The sequence below is a fragment of the Cryptomeria japonica genome, chromosome 4 (genome assembly GCF_030272615.1).
Source record: "Cryptomeria japonica chromosome 4, Sugi_1.0, whole genome shotgun sequence".
NCBI lineage: Eukaryota > Viridiplantae > Streptophyta > Pinopsida > Cupressales > Cupressaceae > Cryptomeria > Cryptomeria japonica.
Window position 1 is genome coordinate 624,019,146 of NC_081408.1, and position 24,398 is coordinate 624,043,543.

General features: G+C 36.8%; 1 protein-coding gene across 1 annotated transcript in view; it reads right to left on the reverse strand.

Annotated features, from left to right (window-relative positions):
* Positions 1 to 2,318: 2,318 nt before the first annotated feature.
* LOC131079062 (CASP-like protein 5B1) overlaps positions 2,319 to 24,398 on the reverse strand; it is a 44,208-nt gene continuing 22,128 nt past the window's right edge. Inside the window, exons 2-3 of the mRNA XM_058016949.2 lie at positions 3,050 to 3,182; positions 2,319 to 2,909 (exon numbers count right to left, since the gene is read on the reverse strand). Of these exons, the coding sequence (XP_057872932.1) occupies positions 2,718 to 2,909; positions 3,050 to 3,182 (325 nt within the window). The 3' untranslated portion in view covers positions 2,319 to 2,717. The remainder of the gene's footprint in view (positions 2,910 to 3,049; positions 3,183 to 24,398) is intronic.

Sequence of the window (24,398 nt, forward strand, 5' to 3'; positions counted from 1 at the left end):
TTGCTCGCCCAAGAGTCTAAGCTAGGGAACTTAGAAGAAACATCATTTTGGGAAGGGAGGGACCTTGGGTGACGAGAAAAACCAACATTTTGAGGCTTTCCATGGTTCTGCCATTTCAAACTTTTGTAGTTTAGGTCTTTAGTATTCTTATTTTCCCAAAGATTTTGTTCTTTTGCTCACCAAGGACAAGCAGAGCTACGACTAAAAGAGGTGCTCAGCCGAGCCGAACGTGGAGGAAGCCCGCCCAGTTCCATGTCTAACCACTCCTCTTAAAACTATTGTTGCTCTGATTCCTCTGATTTCTATGGGACCTCTAGATTCTCTGGACTCTCTGGTTTCTCTGGATCCACTCCATAGTGGTCTCAAGTTGCATGCCCAATTTTAACTATTGACATTGTCGTTTTAGGCAACATCTGCAATAACTTTTGAATAATCAATATACGCGTAATGTTTTATTTTGACATTTTGTATCAGATTATTGCTTTTTTTAAGACACCAAGGATCATATTAAGTACAGAAATTATTTGGGTAATATTAAACTTTGAGTCCTTCAACACCACTGCAAAGAGTTTATGTATTTCATACGGTTTCATATTTTGTTCTAGTTCAAATCATAGCTGTTACTTTTAGCTTTCTTTTGTCTTACTAGTCTAGTCCTCACAGATTTCGTATGGTTTTTAAATTTTATGTAATGATGTAATGAAGATGTGGATTTTAGTTTTTATTCAAGTCTTTTGACTAATTGTTATCTAATTGGTTTAGCTTCTTAGCATCTTCTTGTTAGTTTAAGTGTTGTTTAATGTCTTACTGATAGTCTTTTGACTACCCTTCAGCAATGTATTTTTATTTGTCTATTAATACATTATTTAATAAAAAAAATTGAAAAATACATATTTTCTAACTTTTGAAAATTTTCCAAAACTTCAAATTAAGTTCAACCAAATAAGACCATTTTAAATCATTTGACATTATTTATCAAATCATTAAATTTTAATAAAATCAATAACAGTGCCTCCCACTAGCAAAACCTGTCAACCTGTCATATTCTGCACACGATTAACACCATATTTTGGCAATGCTTCCTGCTAGCCTACCCTGCAATATTCTACACACTCATTATGCACATTAAATCTCAACATAAAAAAACAATAGACAAAGCACAATAATATTAAATTGCACCATTCACATGTCTATACATTCAATTAACTCATACACACCTGATACACGCTGAACAAATCAAATAGATAAATTGCATACTACCAATATAGATAAAATAGAACCATAATCCGTAATGATTAAACAGCACCATTTAAATAACATAAAGAGTATTAAACCACACAATTTGAATAACATAAAATGTATCAATTTAATTAAAAATTTAATTACTCTAAAATTTTACTATCTATTTTAATTCAATTTTAAAATTTTACTATTAACACCAACATCTAATTATAATATTATACTTATGACATATAATTATTCAATCACAGTTATTATAAATAAAATTCATATATTACAACCAACACATAAAATAGTTAGCAACATATGAAATTAAGATCTTCTAAATTAATTTTTTCAACTACATCAAATTAACATCTAACTAGACTGAACTTAAAACCATAGCATTGTTAAAGACCACCTGTCAACATACATGAAATCAATAAACAACTACCATAACCACAAATGTATCATCACAACGTCTAAATAAGTATTAATGTGTAAAGATACAAAAGGTATGACTGCCCACATGTGTGTTAGAAAATTTGAACCTTACACTTTCATGTTTTTGTTACTATTTCAACAACATAGACATTGGCTGGCAATTAAATAAGTTTTTCTACTTCATTTTTTTTCTTTTTAAAATGCTGTAAGTTTTCTCATGGTGATACGTTTTGTAATCATATGTAAGCTCTTGTGTTTTTGCTTATCTGTAACTGGTTTTGTGTTGAGCTGCTACTTTGATGTAAAAAATTTAAATATCTCAGAGATTTGCATAACCAGACTCTTCAATTGCATCTTTAAATCTGCCTTGCAGGCAACCCATTACTCCATCCTCACCAATCTCCCCAGTCTAGTCATTCAAAGAGGCCTTTCTCAAATGAGGATAATTAAATCAGTACCATTTATATGCTAACACGTCAATTTATTAAAATAAGATCATGCTTAAATAACAATATTTTGCATCCTTGTGTTAAAAATGAATTTTCATAGGAAAGAATTTCCATTTAACAGAACCAAACAAATGAGGTTCCACAACCAAACTAGGATTTTTGATTGTTAATTAAAGATATTTCTATATCAGCTACTATACACAAATATAAATAAACTGTAATCTTCTGTGAATTGGAATAGACTCCTTTTATAATTTAATATAAGATCAAATACAATTTCAACTTGCCACCTTATAAACTATTCACAATCCAAAGCGTTGCCCCAAAAGCTAATGAGCAGAAAAAATATGAGTACTCAATTTTCAAGTCCTCTTACACAGCTACAAGAAGCAGATGAGACAAACAGTCATAACTGTATAGGTTAAATGGAGAAGGCTTAGTGGTTGAGTAGGATATGCAGACCCTTGAATCAAGCCACTTGAACATATGACAGAGGTTTAAGATACATGTTCAAAGCAACAGGTTATCTTAACTACTTTGATGGAGCTTACTTTACAGTGCCCTTTTTCTTTTACTTCTTGTGGTTCAAATCAATTATAATAAAAGCTATTCAGAAGCTAACAGCCAAAATGTTAAGAGAGATGAAATTCCGACCAATAGCCAACTCAAGAAGGCCATTGCAGCAGAAAGTTGATATCTGTGGCAATGTATTTGATCGCAATAGCTTAGATCGTTATCAAAAAGAACAGTCACTCCTGCTGCTGAGCAGGCTGCTGCAAGTGACAATGTTGCAGTGACCTGCCTTCAGAAAAATTTATTGTCATTAACATCTTCGTAAACTTATATTACAAAGTGCAGAGATAACAAAGACAAGTATACTCTCATGATAAAAAATTTCTAAAATCATGAACAGAACAGAGAGAAATAGATCTTCATACCCAATCTCCCACCACAAACAAGCTTAGCAATACTGAATTGTGAAGGCCTCTCTTTATGAGTAATGCATATAAATCAAGAATTGCTAGTATAAAGCTCCACAAAAATTGTAAGGCCATTGCAGCAACCAAATAGCTGAAAAAACAACCATCCGATCCAGGTTATGTCTTTTTCCTACATATCACACAGGCAATCAGAAGAGAAAAAACTAATCATACACAACAATTGAATTAACTTTGCAGGAAGTTGTCTATAAAATTCAATTAATTTATATCTCAAAAGACTAGATTATAATACACATGAAAATGTAGAAACTGAAATTTGGTTGTATGGGTTAGCCATCAGAGTAATCAGGAAAAAAGAAGTTTGCCCTAAATTGATCTTACCCCAATAAGTATTTTTATCCGTAACAAATAAAATCACATATATTTCTAGTATTTTACGTATACTTCTTGGCATTTGCTATCTTAAAGACTTTATAAGTTTGTTTCATTTCATGCTTCATGACAACTTTTGATAATATTAGCGAATTGACAACTTTGATCTTGATACGCCACCCTCTCATAAGCAAAGGCTAAAACTAAGAGATTATTGCTAAGCTAAGACTATCTAAGCAAAACATCTACCTAAAGAGCGAAAAAAAGTGGGGGTCCCCATTTGCAATGGGGCGATGTGTGAAAACAACACAACACTTGGGAAGAATGTTAAGATAAATTGCCTATCCAGATAACCACAAGCATTTCATGAAGATTGTTTGCATTGTGTTTTCAAACCATCAATGAACTCCACAAACATATTACAGTCTAGAAACTGTGCACATAAGAATGTATGTGAACTGTTTGACAAAAGGCCTTTATAGTTAAACTGGAAATAAATTGCAACAGTTTTGTAGCTACAAAAAGGGTGGCTTCTTACACAAGCTCTATTATGCGTATTGGTGTACCCTATACACGTACAAGTATGATATGTTTCAAGTACCATGCCCGCCTGTACTCAAAATGAGGACAAACCTTTAGCCATGTAACATGCATCTAGTTTCAGTAACCTAGTTGTTTGTGTCGTATCCAAGTGAATATTTTTCAAAATGAAAGATCTAATCTGAAAACATAGAAAACCCTACTTTTTTCATTAATATAGTTATGTGTAGACAATTAATACAAACAACATGAACAAGGACCAAGAGGCTAAGAAGACGCTAAATGGCATGAGCAAGGATAGACAGAAGCTAAGGCTAAGCGCACAAGCATAGGGATAAGCGAAGGTTGAGCAACACAACTAAAGGAGTGAGCAGACGTGCACTCTTAAGTTTTAACAAATGGTTTTGTTTTCCCTGTTTCATCTTCTAGATTTGGATGAACACAAAATGTGTCTTACCCATCCTCCTTGCTACAATTTTTTTTGTCTTCCTCCTTCATCTGATTTTGTATATTGTCTTCCCCATCCTCCCTGCTGCATTTGATATTTTGCTGTGTATGATTTGCATTTTATTTTTTGTTGTCATGTTCTCTGCCTGCTTTTACATAAAATGCAATTGATTACTGTTTTTTTATTTTTCATTGCCTCTACAGTATACAACCAATTTAGGTTTACAAAGTTATTAACTTTAAACTTAGTTTAGGTTGTGTAACCCGTATTTTTGAGCACTAAAAATTTTAAACTCCCCTAATCTGAAATTTCATGTTGGCTAATTCAAAGCCCATGCCAGGATGCTATTGAATGGTTGTTAAGTATGCTCGTAATAAGAAAGGTGGGTCTGGGATAATAAAAGGAATGCAGAAGCTATGATGAAGATTGCAATGACCACTCTGATTTCCAAAATCCTTGCACAGGACAAATAAACATTTTGCAGTGTTGGCTGTTGATGCAGTGATGCGGCTTAAGGACAACACAAAGTGGGGAATCAATACAGATTATTAAGGCAGAAGGTGGGCTTGAGGATATATTCAAACTAAGCTTCAATGTTGATCCTATAGAAAAGCTTTTGAAGACCTCTGCTTGTTATTTGTCCACCAGCACTGGTCCTATTGCAAGATTACTCTTCATATCAACAAAAACACTGGTCTTCTGCAGTGATCATCCCCTTCGCTGTATAACTTCTGATGGAAGGACTAACTGGAGTGAATACAGGGTGGATATACCTGTTGGAAGATTGGAAAAAATGATTCCATAAGAAAATATGGAAAGGCCTGCTGAGAAATATAATATATATACAAGTAGAAACTGTAGATAAACATGAGTTTTGGTTCATGAGATTATCAAACAACTGATATATTTGGGGAAATCTGTCAGAATCCACTAGTTTTGATAAGCAAAATATTCCAATTTCCTCAGGAAGTCACGAGCATAAAATGAAACTGTTTAGATCAAGTGTAATGACAGTTGTGTGGTTAATAATAACAGCTACACTTAAAATTTCACAAGGAATACTGTAAATTATGGTAGCTACTCCAATATATAAAGTGAAGCTCCTAAGGACTTTGACTGAGTTAATTCATGTTATCATTGAAAGGTTCAAAAGGTACATGTTTGAACAGGCTTGCCAAGCTATCACAGAAGATATGAGGGATCAAACCACTTTATGTAGCCAAACAACAAATGAGCAGTTGTGGGTGGACGAGTATGCTCCAAAGTTGTTTACTGAACTTTAGAGCGATAAGCAGACAAATAGAGAGGTCTTACAATGGCTGAGGCACAATGTGATCATTGTGCAATTGGCTATAAGAATACTCTGACCTCAGGAGAGGTCCTATCTGCTTTTAAAAGAGATTCTTTCTTTCTCAAAGCAATAAATCCTTTCGCAGCAAAAGCTTTTCACATAAGGACAGTGGGGAAATTCAAACAAGTAACACAAAAGATGGTGTTCAAAAGATGAACAAGGTAAGTCATTCAAAAGAAAATAATACAAAGATTTCAGGTCAATCAAAGAGGCATACAAGCCGCAACTTTCTATCTTGGATCTATCAAACAACTACTTTGTAGTGTTGTCACCACAGCTCGGCAAAATGACCACATCGAGAAAGCTTCTGTTGGTTGGGAGTTCTTTGTAAGCCATACGAAGCTCATTGATTTTGGATCCTACCCAAAAATTGCTCGAGTATCTTCATAGTAGGCTGTCCATAGATGAAGAAGCCAAATCAAATATTGCTTCTCCATTAAATTTGTCTGGAATTAATAATTATGATTGTACTGACATAGCTTCTCGACATGCATTATCTCCAAAGGCATTATATATTAATGGGTTCGGCCTAGAAAGCATACCATCTGCTGCATATGAATTGGGAAAACTGGATAGGGATAGAGATCCATGAGTTAGAGGTGATTATCAATTTGAAGTCATATGATCATTGACATGAATGCAAAATGTGGCTTGATAGAGGAGGCTCATGAACTACTCAACAAAAATGAGATAACTGGATATGCTCAGAATGAAAGGGGTATGGCTGGCAATAGGTGCGAGAAGAATGTGAAAGGAAGAGAGTGCATACAAGACAATGCATGGAAAGAAAAACAGAAGACAGTCATAATAAGAGACAAAATGGCAGAGTCTTTTGGGAGATTGGAAATATTACATTAAAGAAGAGGTAAATGATATCAAAGAAAATAATCATAATGTAATTAACAATTCTGAGATGAGAAGTAAGCATGAAATGAATCATGGAAAAGAAAGCATATCTAGGAGAGAGGATTGAAAATATTAAGAACATGGCCCAACATGGAAAACAAGGTGTAGAAGAATTTGATGTGCTAGCAGAGAAAACTATCCAGTCAATGGAAATAGAAACACTTCTAATAAAAAGATGATGATGGAAACAACATAGATGCATCTAAACATTTGAAGGAACCTTGTCAAGGTACAAAGGAGAAGAAACCATCTATCTATCGGGAAAGGTGCAAACATGATGGCTCCAATACAAAAAATGTATGCATTTTGCTAATTCAATCCAAGATAAAGGGCAATTTAGTGTTCCTAAAGTAAGTGAACATGAAAGGAAGGCAAACCTTCAACGAACTGACAATATTGTGAACGCTGAGCAAGATCATATGTCTGTGAATAAGGAGTGTGATGCCATCGGCTCTTTATCGAATACTATTCAACTTTTTGGAACACAACACTAATGTAATTGCTAACAGTTGTACTGAGATTGTTAATTTGTTTGTGAAAAAAATGGTTTACAAAGAAACCTCAAAAATTGCATTGATCTCTATGAGTTGAGACACAGTCTTCCTAAAACAGGAAGAAAGCAACGATAAGACCCTCAAAAAAAGAAGTCATTGCAGGTGAAATCTCTTTTAGAGCTAGATCCTTTTGCAAGGAAAACATGTGAAGATAGTTGTCATTTGATAAGACATGAGTTATATGAGGACTCAGGACAATAATCGTCGCCAAAAAATAAATTTTATACCCTTGAAACTGAATGCATCCAGATCCAATGCTATGAAAAAACAAATTTACACAATCCAAATCCTTATCAAAGCAAGATTCCCATGGAAACAGCACAGCTGAAGATAGTCATAATATGGAAGGACAAATATTACTTGCCAATGATAAGCATGATGATGAGAATTTAAATTTCATATTTCCTATACAAGATGCACTTGATCTCAAGGCTGAAAAGAATTTGGGACAGCCATAGAAGGTTTGGGTTCAAGAAAGTTAACATCATTTCATAGTAATGCTGCTTAAGGCAAGAATTTATTTGCTGGTTTCGAGTCTAATGCAGCAGAAAATGAGGTTTCCCTTGTGAATAACAGATTCATTGATAAAAATATCTTTATTTATTAACTAAAGAAAAAATACAATATATATAAGTTAGAAGTCACCTCCTACCTACAATTGTAGACATTAATGAAGTCTAACAACCTAAGTTGACCATTAACAATATAAGGAATTATTATTCTAACACCCTCCCTTAATGGTCAATCTATCAAAAACACCAAGTTGCCCCTTGAATTTTACAAACTTATCCAGGCTCAGAGACTTGATGAGAATATCCGTAGTCTGATCCGTTGTCGGAACATACTGCAACTGAACTGATCCGTCTTCTACTAGCTTGCGGATGTAGTGACAATGAAGCTCGACATGCTTGGTACGTTCATGGAAGACTAGATTTTTGGCCAGTTTGAGCACCCCTTGATTATCAATATACAAGGGAGAAGGACCTACTTGTGGCATCTACATGTCAGAAAGCATCCTTCGGAGCCAAACTGCCTCACATGCGGCCTTGATTGTTCCCCAATATTCAACTTCGGTCGAGGAAAGAGCCACGGCCTATTGCTTCTTGCTGCTCCAAGTGACGGCACCAGTACCTATTGATGTGTTTTTTAGGCACATGCGAACACAGAATAAAATACCTTAAGTATCTTATCCTCTCTTGAACAAAATCTCTCAGGTGTTGAAGATTAGCTTAAGGATCATTCGAGAAGACTCCAAGGTTCATGAATGTAGGGTCACTACGTATGGATAAGTTCAGTTGGTCGTTGTAATTGCTGTTTCATCAAGGGGCATTTGTGGTTACAAAAGATTTCATGAAGGACTTTGCGAATGATATGCAATGAAGTTTCTTCCTAATACTACTAAATGATTATAAAAAAAATGGCAAAAGATAGGGGTTTAGAGAGGTTATAAGCTATCCTAAAAATGAATGGATGAAGAATGACACAAGTGAAACTCAACTAGTTATAGCATCGCCATACATGAACAACTCCACTAGAACTAGTGCAATCTTCTAAGGATGTTTAAAGGTTTTCATATCGTTGCTAAGCATAAACACCATTACTCGAATGCATATCAATGATTAGACAACAATCAAACTTAGACAACTTTAATGGTTCCAGTTGACCACACAAGGCTAACTTACAATCAGCAAGAAAGCTAGTGGTATGGATAACGAGCTTCACAATATATCAAATGCAACATTCCATCATTTAATTTAATGCTTAAACTAACATCAAAGATTGAATTGAGAAGATAAAGAACCATGCAATAGACTTCAAGGATTGAGTAGAAACACCATAACTTCAATGTTTATTGATACAATAGCCAAACAACAAAAAATCTTCAAGTCTTTCTCTTGTCGCTATTCTAACACCTTAGCCTATTTCTCTCCTATTGCTCTTAATCTTATTCTATTAACCATTACAAATGAAATGAGTGGAGTTTATATAAGACTCCCAAATACAATGAAGGGCCGAGATCGAATGAAGATCAAGGGCCAAGATTTTGCCACCTAAACCCTAATTAGGGTTTGATACAAATGAAATCCTATCTAGATAATCATCATCATGAAACAACCAATGAGAAAATAGCATGTGTCAGCACGGAAATTAAGAAATCATCCTCCAATAAGAAAATGGAATGCCAAGTGGGATCATAACAAACTGTCTTCTAGAATCTGGTTCCCTTTCTCACGTTCTTTTCTAGCATATTTGATGAATCTAGTCACCATGTCCTCTATCTCAGTCATCGGGATCTCAGGTAGAGATTTCAGCTGCTCTTCCATGTGCATGACCTCGTTGAAAGCTTTGACGATAGCATCCTCCCATTTAGGTTCGAGCTCTTGAGTTTTGCTTGCCAAGACAACGAACTCAAGCATATCATTCAATTGTTCCTTGGTTATCATACCATCAGCTCCATGGAAAATAACTCTTATTCTTTCCTCCAACTCCTTGGCCTCTATAACTGTCCCAGGATCAATCTTTCTTCCCAAAACAATTTGTGCTACTCCCACTATCTTATCATGGATTCGGTGCATATCATCCTGAACTTGACTACATCTGTTTCCAATCTCCTCAAAATGATCTTCTTCGTGCGAAGTAGGCTACTCCATCATAGAAGGCTAGGTGCAGTTCCTTCTCTTCTTATCTTCTCCCTTGATAGAACTTCCCTTGATGTCTTCCTTATTACTTGAAGCACTGGAATGATAACATCCCTAGCACGAGTAAATGCTTCGAAGGCTTCTATGAGGACATAAGTTCATGAACTTGCTTACTCTAGTATATGAATCCTCTATCCATGTATCCATCAACTATGTTGAATTCCTCATTTTCTCCATATGATCTACAGACTCTACTGGGAGTAAAGGAGGTGGTGTGCCTGTCGGACTTTGATGTGTCAATGGTTGCTGAAATTGCTGGACATAGTTCTTCCACGCACTTATCTTCCTTTCCAATCTTCTATTCTTCTCTATTTCAGCTCTCAACATGTCATTGACTACCTTCAATGAATCAGTTGCTTCACCTACAGCTTGCTCAGAGGTGAGTGGACCCAAATAAATGGTCTCCATATCATACGCATCTGCTGTAATCTCTCCATATTTCTCAACTCTTGGAGTGGCTATTTGCAACTTTCTTGATCCCAAATCATCTCTAATTACCTTTGACATCTTTATATCTTTCTTCTTCTCGGTGACCTCTCAAGTTTGGCTTAGAAGACTTGCTATATCATATGTTTGTTCTTCTTCGACCACTGTCACCTCTTGAGCTAGTCTTTCTTTCAGCCATTCCGGAATAGAAGATCTTCCCTCTTGAATTTGTGCTCCTTCGTGCATTTGCTCATCTCTAGGCGGTGAAGTGGTTTCATCGTTATCTTCTCCGCCTTCTTCGATATCTTGAATGAGATGAGTGAGATCTTCTCGTTCTTGAGATGCTTTTTATTTGCCTTTATCATTGTGGACTGTAGCGTTAGTTTTAAGCAATCAGATATTAATTTTAAATAATCAGATTATAACAGAACAGTAACAGCAATGAAAACACAAGACAAGACACACCAATACCCTGGGAAAACCTCCCTCTTGGAGGTGAAAAACCCAACCACAAAGTACAATATGTATTATCTCAAATGTAGGCCATTTACAAGGCAAGTGTGCTTATCTCAGATTGTTGTTCAACCAGCAAGTTAGCAGATCTGAATTTCTCTTTATATGATAATGAAGATTGCAGCCCTTATCATCAACATCAAATTCGCACAAGGCGAATCTTCATCAACTTCGCAAGATGATCTTGATAGCATCACCTAACAGCCAGCCTTCACACAATGGATGAGAGGCAAGTTCGCGAGAGAGAGAGAGAGAGAGATTGCCAAATATTGGAGAGCAGATTGCATGTGTTGATGAAGGTGATAATGACTTCATTTGTTGTTGGTTTTATATCCAACCTTTGGCGCTAATACCTCAAGTCGGCTTGCTTGTTTATTTATTTAAATTGCATTGTTATTTTACAAGTTACATTTTACTTGTCTCCATGTTACATGTTTGGGTCCAGCCCAAAATTGCCTCCACGTTACATGTTTGGGTCCAGCCCATTTATTTGCCTCCACGTTACATGATTGGGTCCAGCCCAATAGTTCGAATTACATGAGAGATAATACGTTTGTCTTTAACAATATTAAATTGCCATAGTCAATTATCCGAACTAGCTATTATTTTCAACACTCCCTCTTAGCTAGAGAGGATATCTGCCACTTGTCATGATCCATTCATGACTTTCATCTTGCATTGCCCGCAAGGATGAATGTATAAGCTTCATAGGGTATATCTGCAATAAAACACATAAATATCATGAACTCATTTCATGATGTCCATCTTGCATTGCCCACAGAGGATGGACCCACCTTGCATTGCCCGCAGAGGGTGGAAGAGGTTTTACACCTCAGCCTTCTCCCAGAGAAGGATACAATGTCACCTTGCATTGCCCACAGAGGGTGACTCCACCTTGCATTGCCTGCAAAGGGTGGAGGATGCAAACTAAATTGCATCACTAAGATTGAGACTCCCTCTCAATCAATGTCGTGTTCTCCACAATTCCAAACTTCTCTCTGAAGTACTCAAACTTCACTCGAGCTAGAGGCTTGGTGAGAACATCTGAAACCTGTTCATCAGTGCTGATATATTTTAGCTGGATGGCACCTCTTTGTGCCATATCACGAACATAGTGATAATGAGTTTCCACATGTTTTGACCTGTCATGAAACACGGGATTATTAGACATTTTAATACAACTCTGATTATCACAATAAATAACAGTGGATTCCCAAGGTTGTCCAAACAACCCAGCAAGAAGCTTGCGAAGCCAAACTACTTCTCTAGTTGCCACACTTGAAGCAATGTATTCAACTTCTGCAGTACTCAATGCAACAAAGGATTGTTTCCTACTGGCCCAAGAGATCATAGCGAAACCCAAGCTAAAGCAGATTCCTGAAGTGCTTTTCCTGTCAGTGACACTTCCAGCCCAATCAGAATCAGAGTAGCCTTCCAAATTGATTATTGTGTTGATTGAATACTTCAGTCCATAGCTAATTGTTCCACACAAGTATCTTAGGATGTGCTTGGCTGCCACCAAGTGAACATGCTTTGGCTGGTTCATGAATTGGCTAAGTGCACTCACTGCATAGCAAATATCTGGTCTAGTGTTGACTAGATACATCAAGGTTCCAATCAACTGCCTGTACTCTGAAGGATCTGCAAAATCAGAGTTAGCTGCAAAAATACTCAACTTCTTCAAGTTAGTTTCCATAGGAGTAGACATAGGTTTACAATCCATCATACCAAATCTTTTCAATATATCAATAGTGTATTTTCCTTGACTTAGAATAATTTCATTAGGTCTTTGCCACACTTCTAATCCTAGAAAGTTATGCATTAGACCTAGATCCTTCATTTCAAATTCAGTAGCTAATTCTTTCTTACACCTAATGATGAGACTATCTTCACCAGTTAGAAATAAGTCATCCACATATAAAACCAGGATTAGAATTTCACCATCAAATACTTTAAAGTAAATGTTAGGATCAGCATCATTCTTATAAAACCTAAAACTAACTAATTACTTATCAATTCTTTCATACCAAGCTCTGGGAACTTGCTTGAGGCCGTAGAGAGCTTTCTTCAGTCTACACACATGAGTTTCTCTATTATGAATCTCATAACCTTCAGGTTGTTCAATATAGACTTCTTCCTCAATAACACCATTAAGGAAATCAGTCTTTACATCCATCTGATGTAGCTCCCAACCTTTGGCTGCAGCAATAGCTATAATAGTTCTAATGGAAGTATATCTAGCAACAGGAGCAAATGTTTCTTCATAATCTATGCCTTCCTTTTGAGAAAAACCACGAGCTACAAATCTAGCTTTATATTTCTCTATACTACCATCAACAGCATGTTTAATTTTAAATAACCATTTGGAAGAAACAACAGACTTACCTTTAGGTCTAGGCACAATATCTCAGACATCATTCTTGATGATGGATTGATACTCTTCGTCCATAGCTAACTTCCATGCTTGTTGGTTCATAGCTTCTTCTATGCTAGATGGTTCAGCCTCAATGATGTTGCACATCATTGCAACATAGTTGGAGAGCTTCTGAGGTCTCTTACTTTCTCTGAAAGTGCCACTAGGAGCTGCAAACTTTTCTGCATCTTGAATTGTGCTTCTAACCCAAAGTGGTCTTTTCTTGCTAACTGCAATATCTCTAGGTCCATCAATTGGAACCAGAGGCTCAGGAGAATCATCATACTCAATAGGTTCGGGAGGCTCAATAGACTCCCTCTGAATCTCAGGGTTAGTATCAATATCCATATCTTGATTATCATTAACTTCTTTATCATTATCAATTAGAGAACCTTTAGATTTCTTGAAAGCAATATTTTCTTCAAAGGTGACATCCCTACTTACCTCAATATACCTTTGCCTAGGAATGTCGATGTGAAATGCCTTGGAAGATTCACTATATCCAACAAGGATACCCTTCTGCCCGGAAGGCTCTAACTTAGTCCTCTTTTCCTTTGGCACATGAACATAGACAAGACTTCCGAAGATCCTTAGGTGGCTGATATCTAGTTTGACTCCAATGAAAGCTTCCTCGGGAGTTATGTTCTTTAGGACACGGTGAGGGCATCTATTATGAATATACACTGCGGTCTTGGATGCTTCAGCCCATAAGAAGGTTTGCAGGTCCTGATCGTGAATCATAGATTTGGCTGCTTCAACAATGGTTCTATTCTTTCGTTCAGCTACACCATTTTGCTGAGGATTGTAGAGAACGCAAAACTCCCTCTTAATTCTTGTTTCTACACAAAAGTCATTGAAGCCACTTGAGGTGTATTCACCTCCATTGTCAGATCTTAACACTTTAATCCTTTTACCAGACATATTTTCAGCTAAAGCTTTAAATTCTTTAAACCTATTTAACACTTCATCAAATTCTTTAGATTTTAGAAAGTAAATCCAAGTGTTTCTAGAAAAATCATTTATAAATGTAACATAGTATAGAAATCCGCTAGGTGAAGGAACAGACATGGGTCCAAATAGATCAGAATGAACAAGTGCTAATTTTTCCCAAGGAATTGCTGTTTAAATATTCCCAAGGAATTGTTGTTCTTATGTCAGATATTCTTCCTGAAGCTGATTGCACTTATGTACAATTAGTTATCTACTCATCTACTTGCCCTTTACCTGCTCTTCTTGCTTTATTGGATCGAAAGTCTGTGTTCTTTTGTGATTTCTTTTCTCTTTAGGAATTGCTATTGTGTTCTCGAGTTCACGGTGAAATTTCTTTATTTTCTTTTCTATATTTCCTTGTTTGTCTTTTGGTATTTTTTGGTAAAAAGTACTTGTAAATCTAAATTTCCATCACACAACGGAGCTGCCTCTCTTAAACACAGGAGAATCATTTATCTCATAATGATTTCTCCAATTAATCTCATAACGATTTCTCCAATTGTTGGTACATTTTTTTGCTGCTCGTTGGGTGAATTTGGTGATTTTTGCAGTGAGAAAACTATTTACCAACAAATTGTAAATTAATAAAAAAATATATTGACTTCATTTTTCAATACATTTCATTTTTTTTATTTATTTTTTTCTCAATCAGTAATTGGGTCTCTTACGCTTTTGACTGGAGCTTTGAACCAGTGGGATCACATTGGGGGATCCCATCCCATGGTAACATTGCTGAGGTATTAACATCTCCTAGATTTGACTCTTGCAGCTTACCTCCACTTTGTTGCCCACGAGCAAGAACTCCTTATCACTCCAACAGTCGCCTTATCACTCCAACAGTCGCGACACCACCTTATCTCTCCATCCGCGAAGCTTGGACCACCTTATCTCTCCATCCGCGAAGCTTGGACCACCTTATCTCTCCATCTGTAAAGCTCGGGCCACCCTATCTCTACATGCTGGTTCTCTGTCAGCTGCTCCACCGTATTGCTTGACTGACTGTGACCAAAGTCGAGGCCATAACACCTCGAACTAACCTTCACTGTGACCAAAGTCGAGGCCATAACACCTCGAACTAACCTTCACTGTGTCTGCATACTTTTATCGGGTATCAACACCCCTTTGACCAGCACCTCTGACCGCAGACCGTACGCACGTCGCATCACCAGCCAGGAGCACAGGAAAGCAGGGACTCGAACCAAGGATCACCCTATCCACGGGGCTTTGCAACTGCCGTTGCACTGCGGGGACATCCCCATTTTTATTTTATTTTATGTTTGTTTTATGATTCAACTTTTATCAAGCATTTAAATATTTTTTTATAAATTTAATTTTATATATTATTAATAATTTAATAAGTTTATATTTTATATGTTTACTGTTATTATTATTTTTTTGTATATGAATTATTTTTTATTAATATTTAGATTTTAATATATTTTTTAATTTGTATTTCATATATTCTATTTTAATTTATTATATAAGATTTAGATGTGAGCTAATTACTTGTTCATGGGTTAGTAGTTCATAGGAATATTGGTAGAAAAGAATAATGGAAAGCTCCCATCAAGAGCGTAAAGCTTAACTTTGATAGTACTTTAAGGGGAACCAAGACTTGTTAGGAGCTGGTTATGCAATCAGAGATGTCTAGGACTTTTTTGATGGGTGAATCCAAGTACCTTGGTATCAAAATAAACAATTTTGTTGAGTCGGCGGAACTTTTGGCAAATTTAATGATACCTCACATGACTGGTTTTCAGAAAACAATAGTGGATGGGGACTCTCAGATTGTAATCAATGCTTTGCAAAAAGAGTACTGCCCCAGTTGAATGTGTCATTTTTATCTAGAAAAAGTGCTTCTCTAGATTTTAAAATGAGTAGATGGAATTTCAGCATTGCTATCATGAGTCAAATAGAGTTCAGTCATGTTAGCTAACAATGACATAGATCTCTCAAGTTTTACATCTTTGGTAAGCAGTGTAATTTCAGACTAGGAGATTTTGGCTATATTTATTGACAAGGAATAGCTTATTCAAGCTAATGCTTAAATGGTCATAATTCTAGCCTATGGTGAGTGATCTATTTTAGCTTGCCTTACAGCCTTCTTGTGATATCTTGCATGAATATTGGTTGGGTATTTAATGTTATAGCTTGTCACAATGCATAATAATGAATGCAATGTGGTGGTATGTAAGTTGGATACTACTCACTCGTTCTAAATACTGGCACAGTTTGTTAGTTTCCTCTAAATTCAATCTTGTTCAATGTTCCAAGTGTGTCTAGTTGGCTTTCAGGTTCTTGGTTATGGAAAAATGTGGAATGGAACTATCTCACATTCCCCTACACAAAAGGGTGGTCTCAAACAAACAACTACGGAATATATTTAATTGTCCGAATGCAAGAGCGTTAAAATTGGCCAAATCTATTGTGGGGCATGAGAACATTATAGACACAAGTATGTTTCAGAACCATGCCACAATTTTAAAAGATTTCAAAGATAAATTGGGTGCAACTATCTCAAATGAGCTGAAATAATGTAATGTCGACTTGTTAGTTCGTGATGGTGATGTAGATTGGGGTGACATGGGTGGCAAGATTATAAGCTTGGTGTAAGGTTGTGGTGGTTTGGAGCATGATGTGGTTATGGTCTTGCAGGAGGAGGTGCAAGTCCTTAGCCATGATGTGTCATCATTATGGATTTCTATCAAGATTTAAAGGTAATTCAAAACATGGTTCTCTTATCACAAGAGCATTGTGGAGGTGATACGCAAATATGCTCTTTTACACTTTGAAAATCATTGTTATTCTCACTCAGTGGGGCATATAGAATTAATCTTGGATATCCTATTCAATGGCTTAGAGGAGTCTACAATGTTTTTGCCAATGCAAGTTAAGGTTATTCCAATCTCTAAGAATGGAATCTTTAGTAGAGCCTATGATAGGTGGCATTCGATACCTAGTAGTGCTAGTATTTCTCATTAGGGAGTTTTGGAGATGCAATGAAAAGGTGGAGCTAAATGTTAGTCTTGGTTTGTTTAATGGTGCTTCATGGGTCCGCATAAATTAATATTTCTTAGCTCCTTACTTTGTTCTATTGTGACTATTAGGGTTATTGCAACATGTCTATATATGGTCGATAGTCTTAGATATTGGTTACCATAATAACTTATATACCATTTTTTTTCGGTGTTTGTCCCTATTGCATGTACACCCCTACAAGAGTTGTTCATTCAGATATTTTGGTGGCTGTATCACTTGTTTTCCAAGTATTGTTTAGGGTAGAGGCCCCTTAATATACCCCCATTTATTTCTTAAAAAAAAAGTAAAAGCTAATTTAATTATTTGTATGTTTATTTTTGTCAGATTACAATAATAAATATAAATTATTAGAGATAATTCAATTTATAATTATTTGACCTATTAAATTTTAATAATTTTAGGCTTATATTTTTTATTTTTTATTTTATTTATACAATATTTTGTATTTATTTCCCCCCTTTAAAGGGGTTAGGAAGGATGATCTTCCTCACAAACCCCAAGCTAAAATTTCATGGTTGGCACCGGAGAAAGGGTGGATCAAGATAAACTTTGACAACATGCCAAAGGGTAACCCAGGCCCTAGTGGTGCCAAATGTATTGTGCGTGACCACAATGGCAACATCCTTGGAGAAAGATGGGAGCACTTGGGGGAAACCACAAACAATCTTGTAGAATTCAGAGCAGCTCTACTTGGCAAAGACTAGGACTAGAATTAAATGTGAAGCAGTTGCATCTTGAAGGAGACTCCCTAACCATTGTCAATGCCATTAGACAGAATTCAACACCAAACTAGAAGTTGGGCTGTTGGTTGAAGCCCATTCGAGAACTCATCAGCAAATTTTCAAAATTTCAATTGTCACATGTGTACCACAAAGGAAATGAGATGGCCGATAAGTTGGCAAAACAAGTGGCAAAATGAGCTTCTTAGTGGATGTGGCACTTATTCTATGGGTGGATCGAGTTTGAAATGGAGGTGGGTCCTTTGCTGTTGCCACCCTATCATTATCGCATATGTTGGCGGATTGAGAGGACAAGGGATTTCTTTTCTGCACGCTCACCAATATACTAAGTGCACATTGGTATAACAATTTTTTAGGAGGCTGCACATTATGGAAAGTTTCACGAGAGATTGGGCATGACATGTCCCATGCCAACACAACCTTTGGGCTATAAACATTATTTCAAGGCACGGCGAATAAAACTTATGCATGCACCATATTAGCAAGGCATTAATTATCCGACTCCACTGCAGATTTGAGCGGATTCAAAATGATAGGGTTGGACTAATGTGGTATCATGGCGAGGACATATTGGAAGGCCACTATTAGACAATGACAAATTGATAATTTCTATTTATATCCATCAACGACCTCTGGTGACTCATGTATTTTGTTTTGTAAGCAATGCTATCAGGGTTTGATAATGGATACCCCCATTAGGCTGGTCTCCAATAAACGTTAGATGCAGAGAAACAAGAATCGCCCAAACTCGGCAAGTCCTGGTCAGAGTCATGCCTCCCGAGTCTGCAGAGCTCGGACTTGGACTCGACCGAGTCCAGGAGACAAAATCGCCAAACTCGCTGAGGTGGCGAGTTTGGCCTAAAATCGCCAAACTCGGCGAGTCCAGTGCCTGAAACTCGGTCACCGGCTACGTTAAATAAAATGACAAAAAAAAAACATTTTAAGAAGTTTTTTAAAAATGAATGATCTCGTCTTTGTTCACTACAACCTCCGCCTGAGAATGAGAAAAATTAGGGTTACAACATGTCAGCCAATAGAAAAATAGCACCCGCTGCCCCTTGACCCCGCAAGGGGCGATGCCCCTTGACTCCACATTGGGGGCGCTGCCCCCAAACCCCCATCGAAAAATATGGGGGGAAACTGGGTCGATAGAAGTAGGGAAAATATAACCTCCGAGTTTGACACTGATTGGATCGACTAGGTAGATATAGAGGCTGAGACTGTAGCCATTGCAGAGGAGGAGCGGAGAGCACGAGCAGAGACATGGATTTGGTATTTGTATGGAACACTTGATGATGATCATATGATGACATGGATTTTTTATTCCATGAGTTTTGTAATATTGTATACATTTGACAATATTTATATATCTATGTTTGTTATTTCCTTTAGCTACAATTTGTGTTTATGCTTATGTGATTGATGTATACTTGTGTATGTAATCAAATGAGCTGAGTTTGATGATGTTATTGTGTCTGTAAGGTGTATTCAATAAAGGGTGCATGAAACAAGTTTTAAATCTTTACAAATCTCTAAATTTCTTGAGTTTTTCACTTTCTCGAGTCCAGTCAAGTCTGACTCCGAGTCCCGAGTCCGAGTCCGGGTCGGCCTTGCCGAGTCCGAGTCCCGTTTCTTTGGTTAGATGTCATTTTTGGGAGAGGTCACTGAAGAGCACCTCAAAACTATCCTCGCTTCCTCTCATTGGTTGATCATCCATGCGGTGGAGACCATTCTTGGGGATGAATTCATGAAGGCATGCAACAGGCATCGTGTCAATACTGATATCCTTACTAAGTTCTTGGTGATTATTTTGAAAATGGGTGAGACAAAGGTGGGGGCCAAGATTTTGCGCCAGATGGTGTTCAAAATCCCATATCTAGGTGAAATCAAAGATGTTCTGGATAATGTGGATGAGGAGAAGTGGATTCCTCTCCCACAGGACTACTATGTGGTCCACCGTCATGGGAACGAGGTGACAAAATCGCCCCTAGTCACTACCACAAAGCTGGTGTTGTTTGAGGGCAAAAAGTCGTCCATCTCTAGAAACATTGTTTTCCTTAAGAAGCTGATGGGAATAATTTTGAATGAGGGGATGATTGGGTGAAGAATTATCTGAGAAGTGAGGGCCTTGGCAGCGATGATGAGGATACTGAATTTGGACTTGTTATAAAGGAGGAGATGGTGGGCAATGGTGAGGATGAAGACCCACTACGAATTGTCAAGTTTTTGGCCCATGATGACTGCAGACCAGAATGTCCAATCAAAGCCAAAGTCGAGGAAAGGAAGAAGACAGAAGACATAAGGAGCCCGAGTTTTCTCTCCTTCTGATGTATAGATTGTCTAATTAACTATAGTATATACTTTTCTTATTTGCTTCTGCATTGGGATAGCTTATGTGGAATAGAATACTTTTTGAGCTCACAAGTGGCACCATTTTGATAGGGGGTGACACATTTGAGAAGCACACAGCCAATACTAAGAGGGCGAGTGAATCAGTATTGCAAAAATTTAACCCTTTTTAAATAAAACTCATATAAAAACACAACAAGAATAACTATAATGACAAAAACACCAGATATCTTGTGGAAAACCTTTTCGGGTAAAAAACCACAGCATTAAAAGACTTTCATTAACTTCAAATGGGCTCCAACCCAGATTACAAAGCAACAATCAAAAGAGAGCACCAACTCTCCTCTCAGCACCAACTGAGAACAGAAGAGGCTCCAACCCCCATACAAAAGAGAGCACCAACCCCCTTCAATACACCAACTTTGAAAACTCAAAAATACAATTATTAGAACTGCAACTCAACATCAAAAAAAAACACTTCTGCCATCAACGATAATTTTTTAAAACATAGATTCTGAAACAAAACAATCCCAGCCTCCATCACATTCCCAACACATTATTTCTTCAGCACGATCACCTAACACACAGCTCCCTTTTTTCCGATGGCACCTAAATCATTGTCAATAAAGACTCATTTTTAGACTCTTCAAAATTCTCTACTATGCGTCACAAGTCGCATATACTGCCCTTAAAAATGAAACATTTTTGCTGCCTTTCACAAAGATCTCACTCCACACAGCCAAAATATGTGCGAAAAATTGATCAGTATCTAGAGACTTCAAACCATTCAAAACATAGAAAATGCGATATATGATTTCACACCAGTCCAGCCGAAAAATAACTCCAAACTAACTGCACCACTTCTCTTACTCCTCTGTAAATGCCCATGCACCAGCCAGCATTTCAATAATGCCTTACAGAACAGAAAACGTTTTCAATCCTTTCCTGAAACCTTGTGCATCCCCTACAAAACACACTCAACATAGATATTCCTTTTTTTAAAATCGGGAAGCTCCGTAAACAACAAAACCAAACCCGAAACCGACGCATTCAAGAATGTAACTTCAACGCAACCAACTAAATCAAAAACGCGCACCACACTCCGCAGCACCCAGATTTCCAACGAAAATATGCCTTATCGCTTCACAGAAAAAGGTTCGACAATTTTTTTAAAAACATGCTTCAATTAATTTCGCGCTAACTACCATATCTTCTCTTCACAGACTCCACGATGGTATATCCACAAAAACGTAGCTTGTCCATTTCTTAAAAAATACTCCTCAAAAAAACGTGTAGGAACAACTACAAAAATTTTGAAAAAACCTGCATTCAAGGAGCACAAACGTTAACAATCATTTGTCAACTCCTCCATATCGGAAAATAATTGCCAGCTCCTCTATACTCCTTACGTCTCATGCCTGACATACACCTAGTGGTTCTTTTTTGACATTAAAGCTCCACTCCATTAAAAAAATTGTGGCACCAAAAAGTCTCAAAGAATGACTGCAGCAGAGAAAAAAGACGTAAAATATTCTCCTTCAGAAAGCTTAGCCAAGATAGCCCGAAAACCATGTAAAAGATTCCATCTCCCAAAATAAAATAAAAAACACTCCAGCCCAATTGAGGAAAATTCAATTAATTCTGAAGCCAGAATAATATAATTAAGGCAATCTTAGAAAAGAAAATGTAGAGCCTCAATTACGCGGGGTCATACAGAAAATATTTGATTAAGTCAAAGAAGGTTGCCATCATATTTGAAAATTCAACTAATGATGTGGCATAAACTCTGACTAAGCTGCTGATTAAGACAAGTAGGCACACACACTGCTGATGCAGACACACACCCTACTCAAACAGATAACTAGGCAGCTCCAGCAAACATACAAGCACCTCAAGCACCTCAAGCAGGTAACCCAGCAGCTCAAGCTGCTCAACCAGGCAGACAAGTAGACAGCTCAACCAAAATTCATAATCAGCATCTTAACAAACTCAACAAGCCTTTGACATCAATGACAAATAATCCAACGACATTTTGGTTCAGTAATTAAGCAAGGCTTAGCCCTTGAGCGCAATTTTTTATTCTGTTGTGATATTGAGCTCAACCCTCTGTTACTGGGTAGATAGGTGATGGACTGGTTCATACCTACGAAATCGGGGGACACGTCCCCTACCTGAAAACCCCCGTCCCAGTCCCGGGGACGTTTCGGTTACTTGGGGACGGCCAGGGGACGTCCCCCCCCATCCCCAAATTGTCAGAATTTTGAGGGGATGTCCCCGAAACGGGGGGACGGCTGGGGACGGCTTGGGGACGGCTAGACGTCCCCCACATCTAGAGCTAGGGAAAAATATTAAAAAAAAAAAGTCGTATTTTCAATTTTTTTTAAATTTTTCTAGGATGGGCCCTATATTGAAAAATTTTAAAAAACGACTATCAATTTTTTTATTATTGAATTTGAATAGTTATGAAATCAAAATACGACTATCTATATTTTATTATTTTTCTAACATGGGCCCTCTATCAAAAATTAAAAGGCAACATTAAATTTATTAACTCATATCAAATATTTATAATTTTAAATTAATTCATATTATAAATTTTAAAATTTATAAATAGAAAATAAATTAAATAATAAAATATTAAATAATAAATATTATACTTTGCTTTTTAGTATTTACTTAGTACTATTTTGATTTCCATATCACAATTGACAATGAAACAATATGGCAGCAGTGTGGCCTTTGGGCATTTTGTATGTTATTTCTTTAATATCTATTATGATATACATATTGACAATGTGAATGAATTGAAATTATGAATTATGAGTGCATATTGAGTATTGAGTCTATTGATAATGTTGTATGTTCGATGTTTGCATTCTAAAATGTTTTCATAGTATCATACACATGCTATATCCATGTTTTCATATGAATATAATGTATAGATGCATGCTTTATCCATGTTTTCATATGAACATTTAGAATTTTCCTATATATTTTAAATTTTCCCTATATTTTATATAGCCGTCCCCGTTGCCGCCCCCCCCCCCTCCCCAAATTTGGCAAAAAAAAATTGCCGTCCCGGAAACTCGTCCCCCCCTCCCCTTGTCCCGGAAACTTGGGGTAACGTAGGTTCATACTATGAAGGATGTACATTTTTTTGAATCAATAGAATGGGTGCTGCCCCATAGAAGCTATTAATTTACAATAGAATGGGGCAGCAAATAGAATGGGTGCTGCCCCATAGCAGCTATTAATTTTTTTAAAAAATTATATTTATTTGTTAAAGTTATTTTTGGTATTGTGTAATTTTAAATAATATTAAATATTGATGTACTAAAGTTGTGTTCCCAAAAAAAAATTATTTTGCTTTTATTAAAATTCATTATAAAATTAAGTTATTCAAGTTCTTTTTTAAAAAGAAAAAGCAAACTGCTACCTAAGGGGTAGCTCCTTTTTATATTAAAGGCATAAAAATATACAAAACGGAACTACTGCTGGTGGAAAAGAAAGGATATTTCTTCAATCAGCATGAAGGTCCAATTCAGTTGTTCAAAGAATTCTTATTTACAGCCAGGAAGGCATTGAAATCTTCCATTTCTATCTTTACAATCCCTTTCATAAGAAAGGTCCATGCCTCACTCACTTTGCCCTTTTTGCTTCAGCTTCCAAGTCAAAGAATAGCAGCAAGTTCTACACTACAAGATTGATATGTACAAAATCTATGCTTCCATGGTAGGCAAGTAGTATTATTTTGCCAGGGCTTCTTTGATGACTCTCATTCCTTTTATGGTATTACCAGCTACTCGAATAAAGGGGGTGTGCAGCCTTTCAAGAAATTTTCCAGCATGAATGTGGCCATCTCCCTGTGCCCATGCGTTGATACCAAACATTTTAGAATAGCCTCCTTGGCCAGTGCGATCACAACAGATTTGAATCGTCTAGAAGACCCGGAATCTAAATTCTCAACTATGCACCTGCACGTTACACCAAAGTCTCTTGCCATATT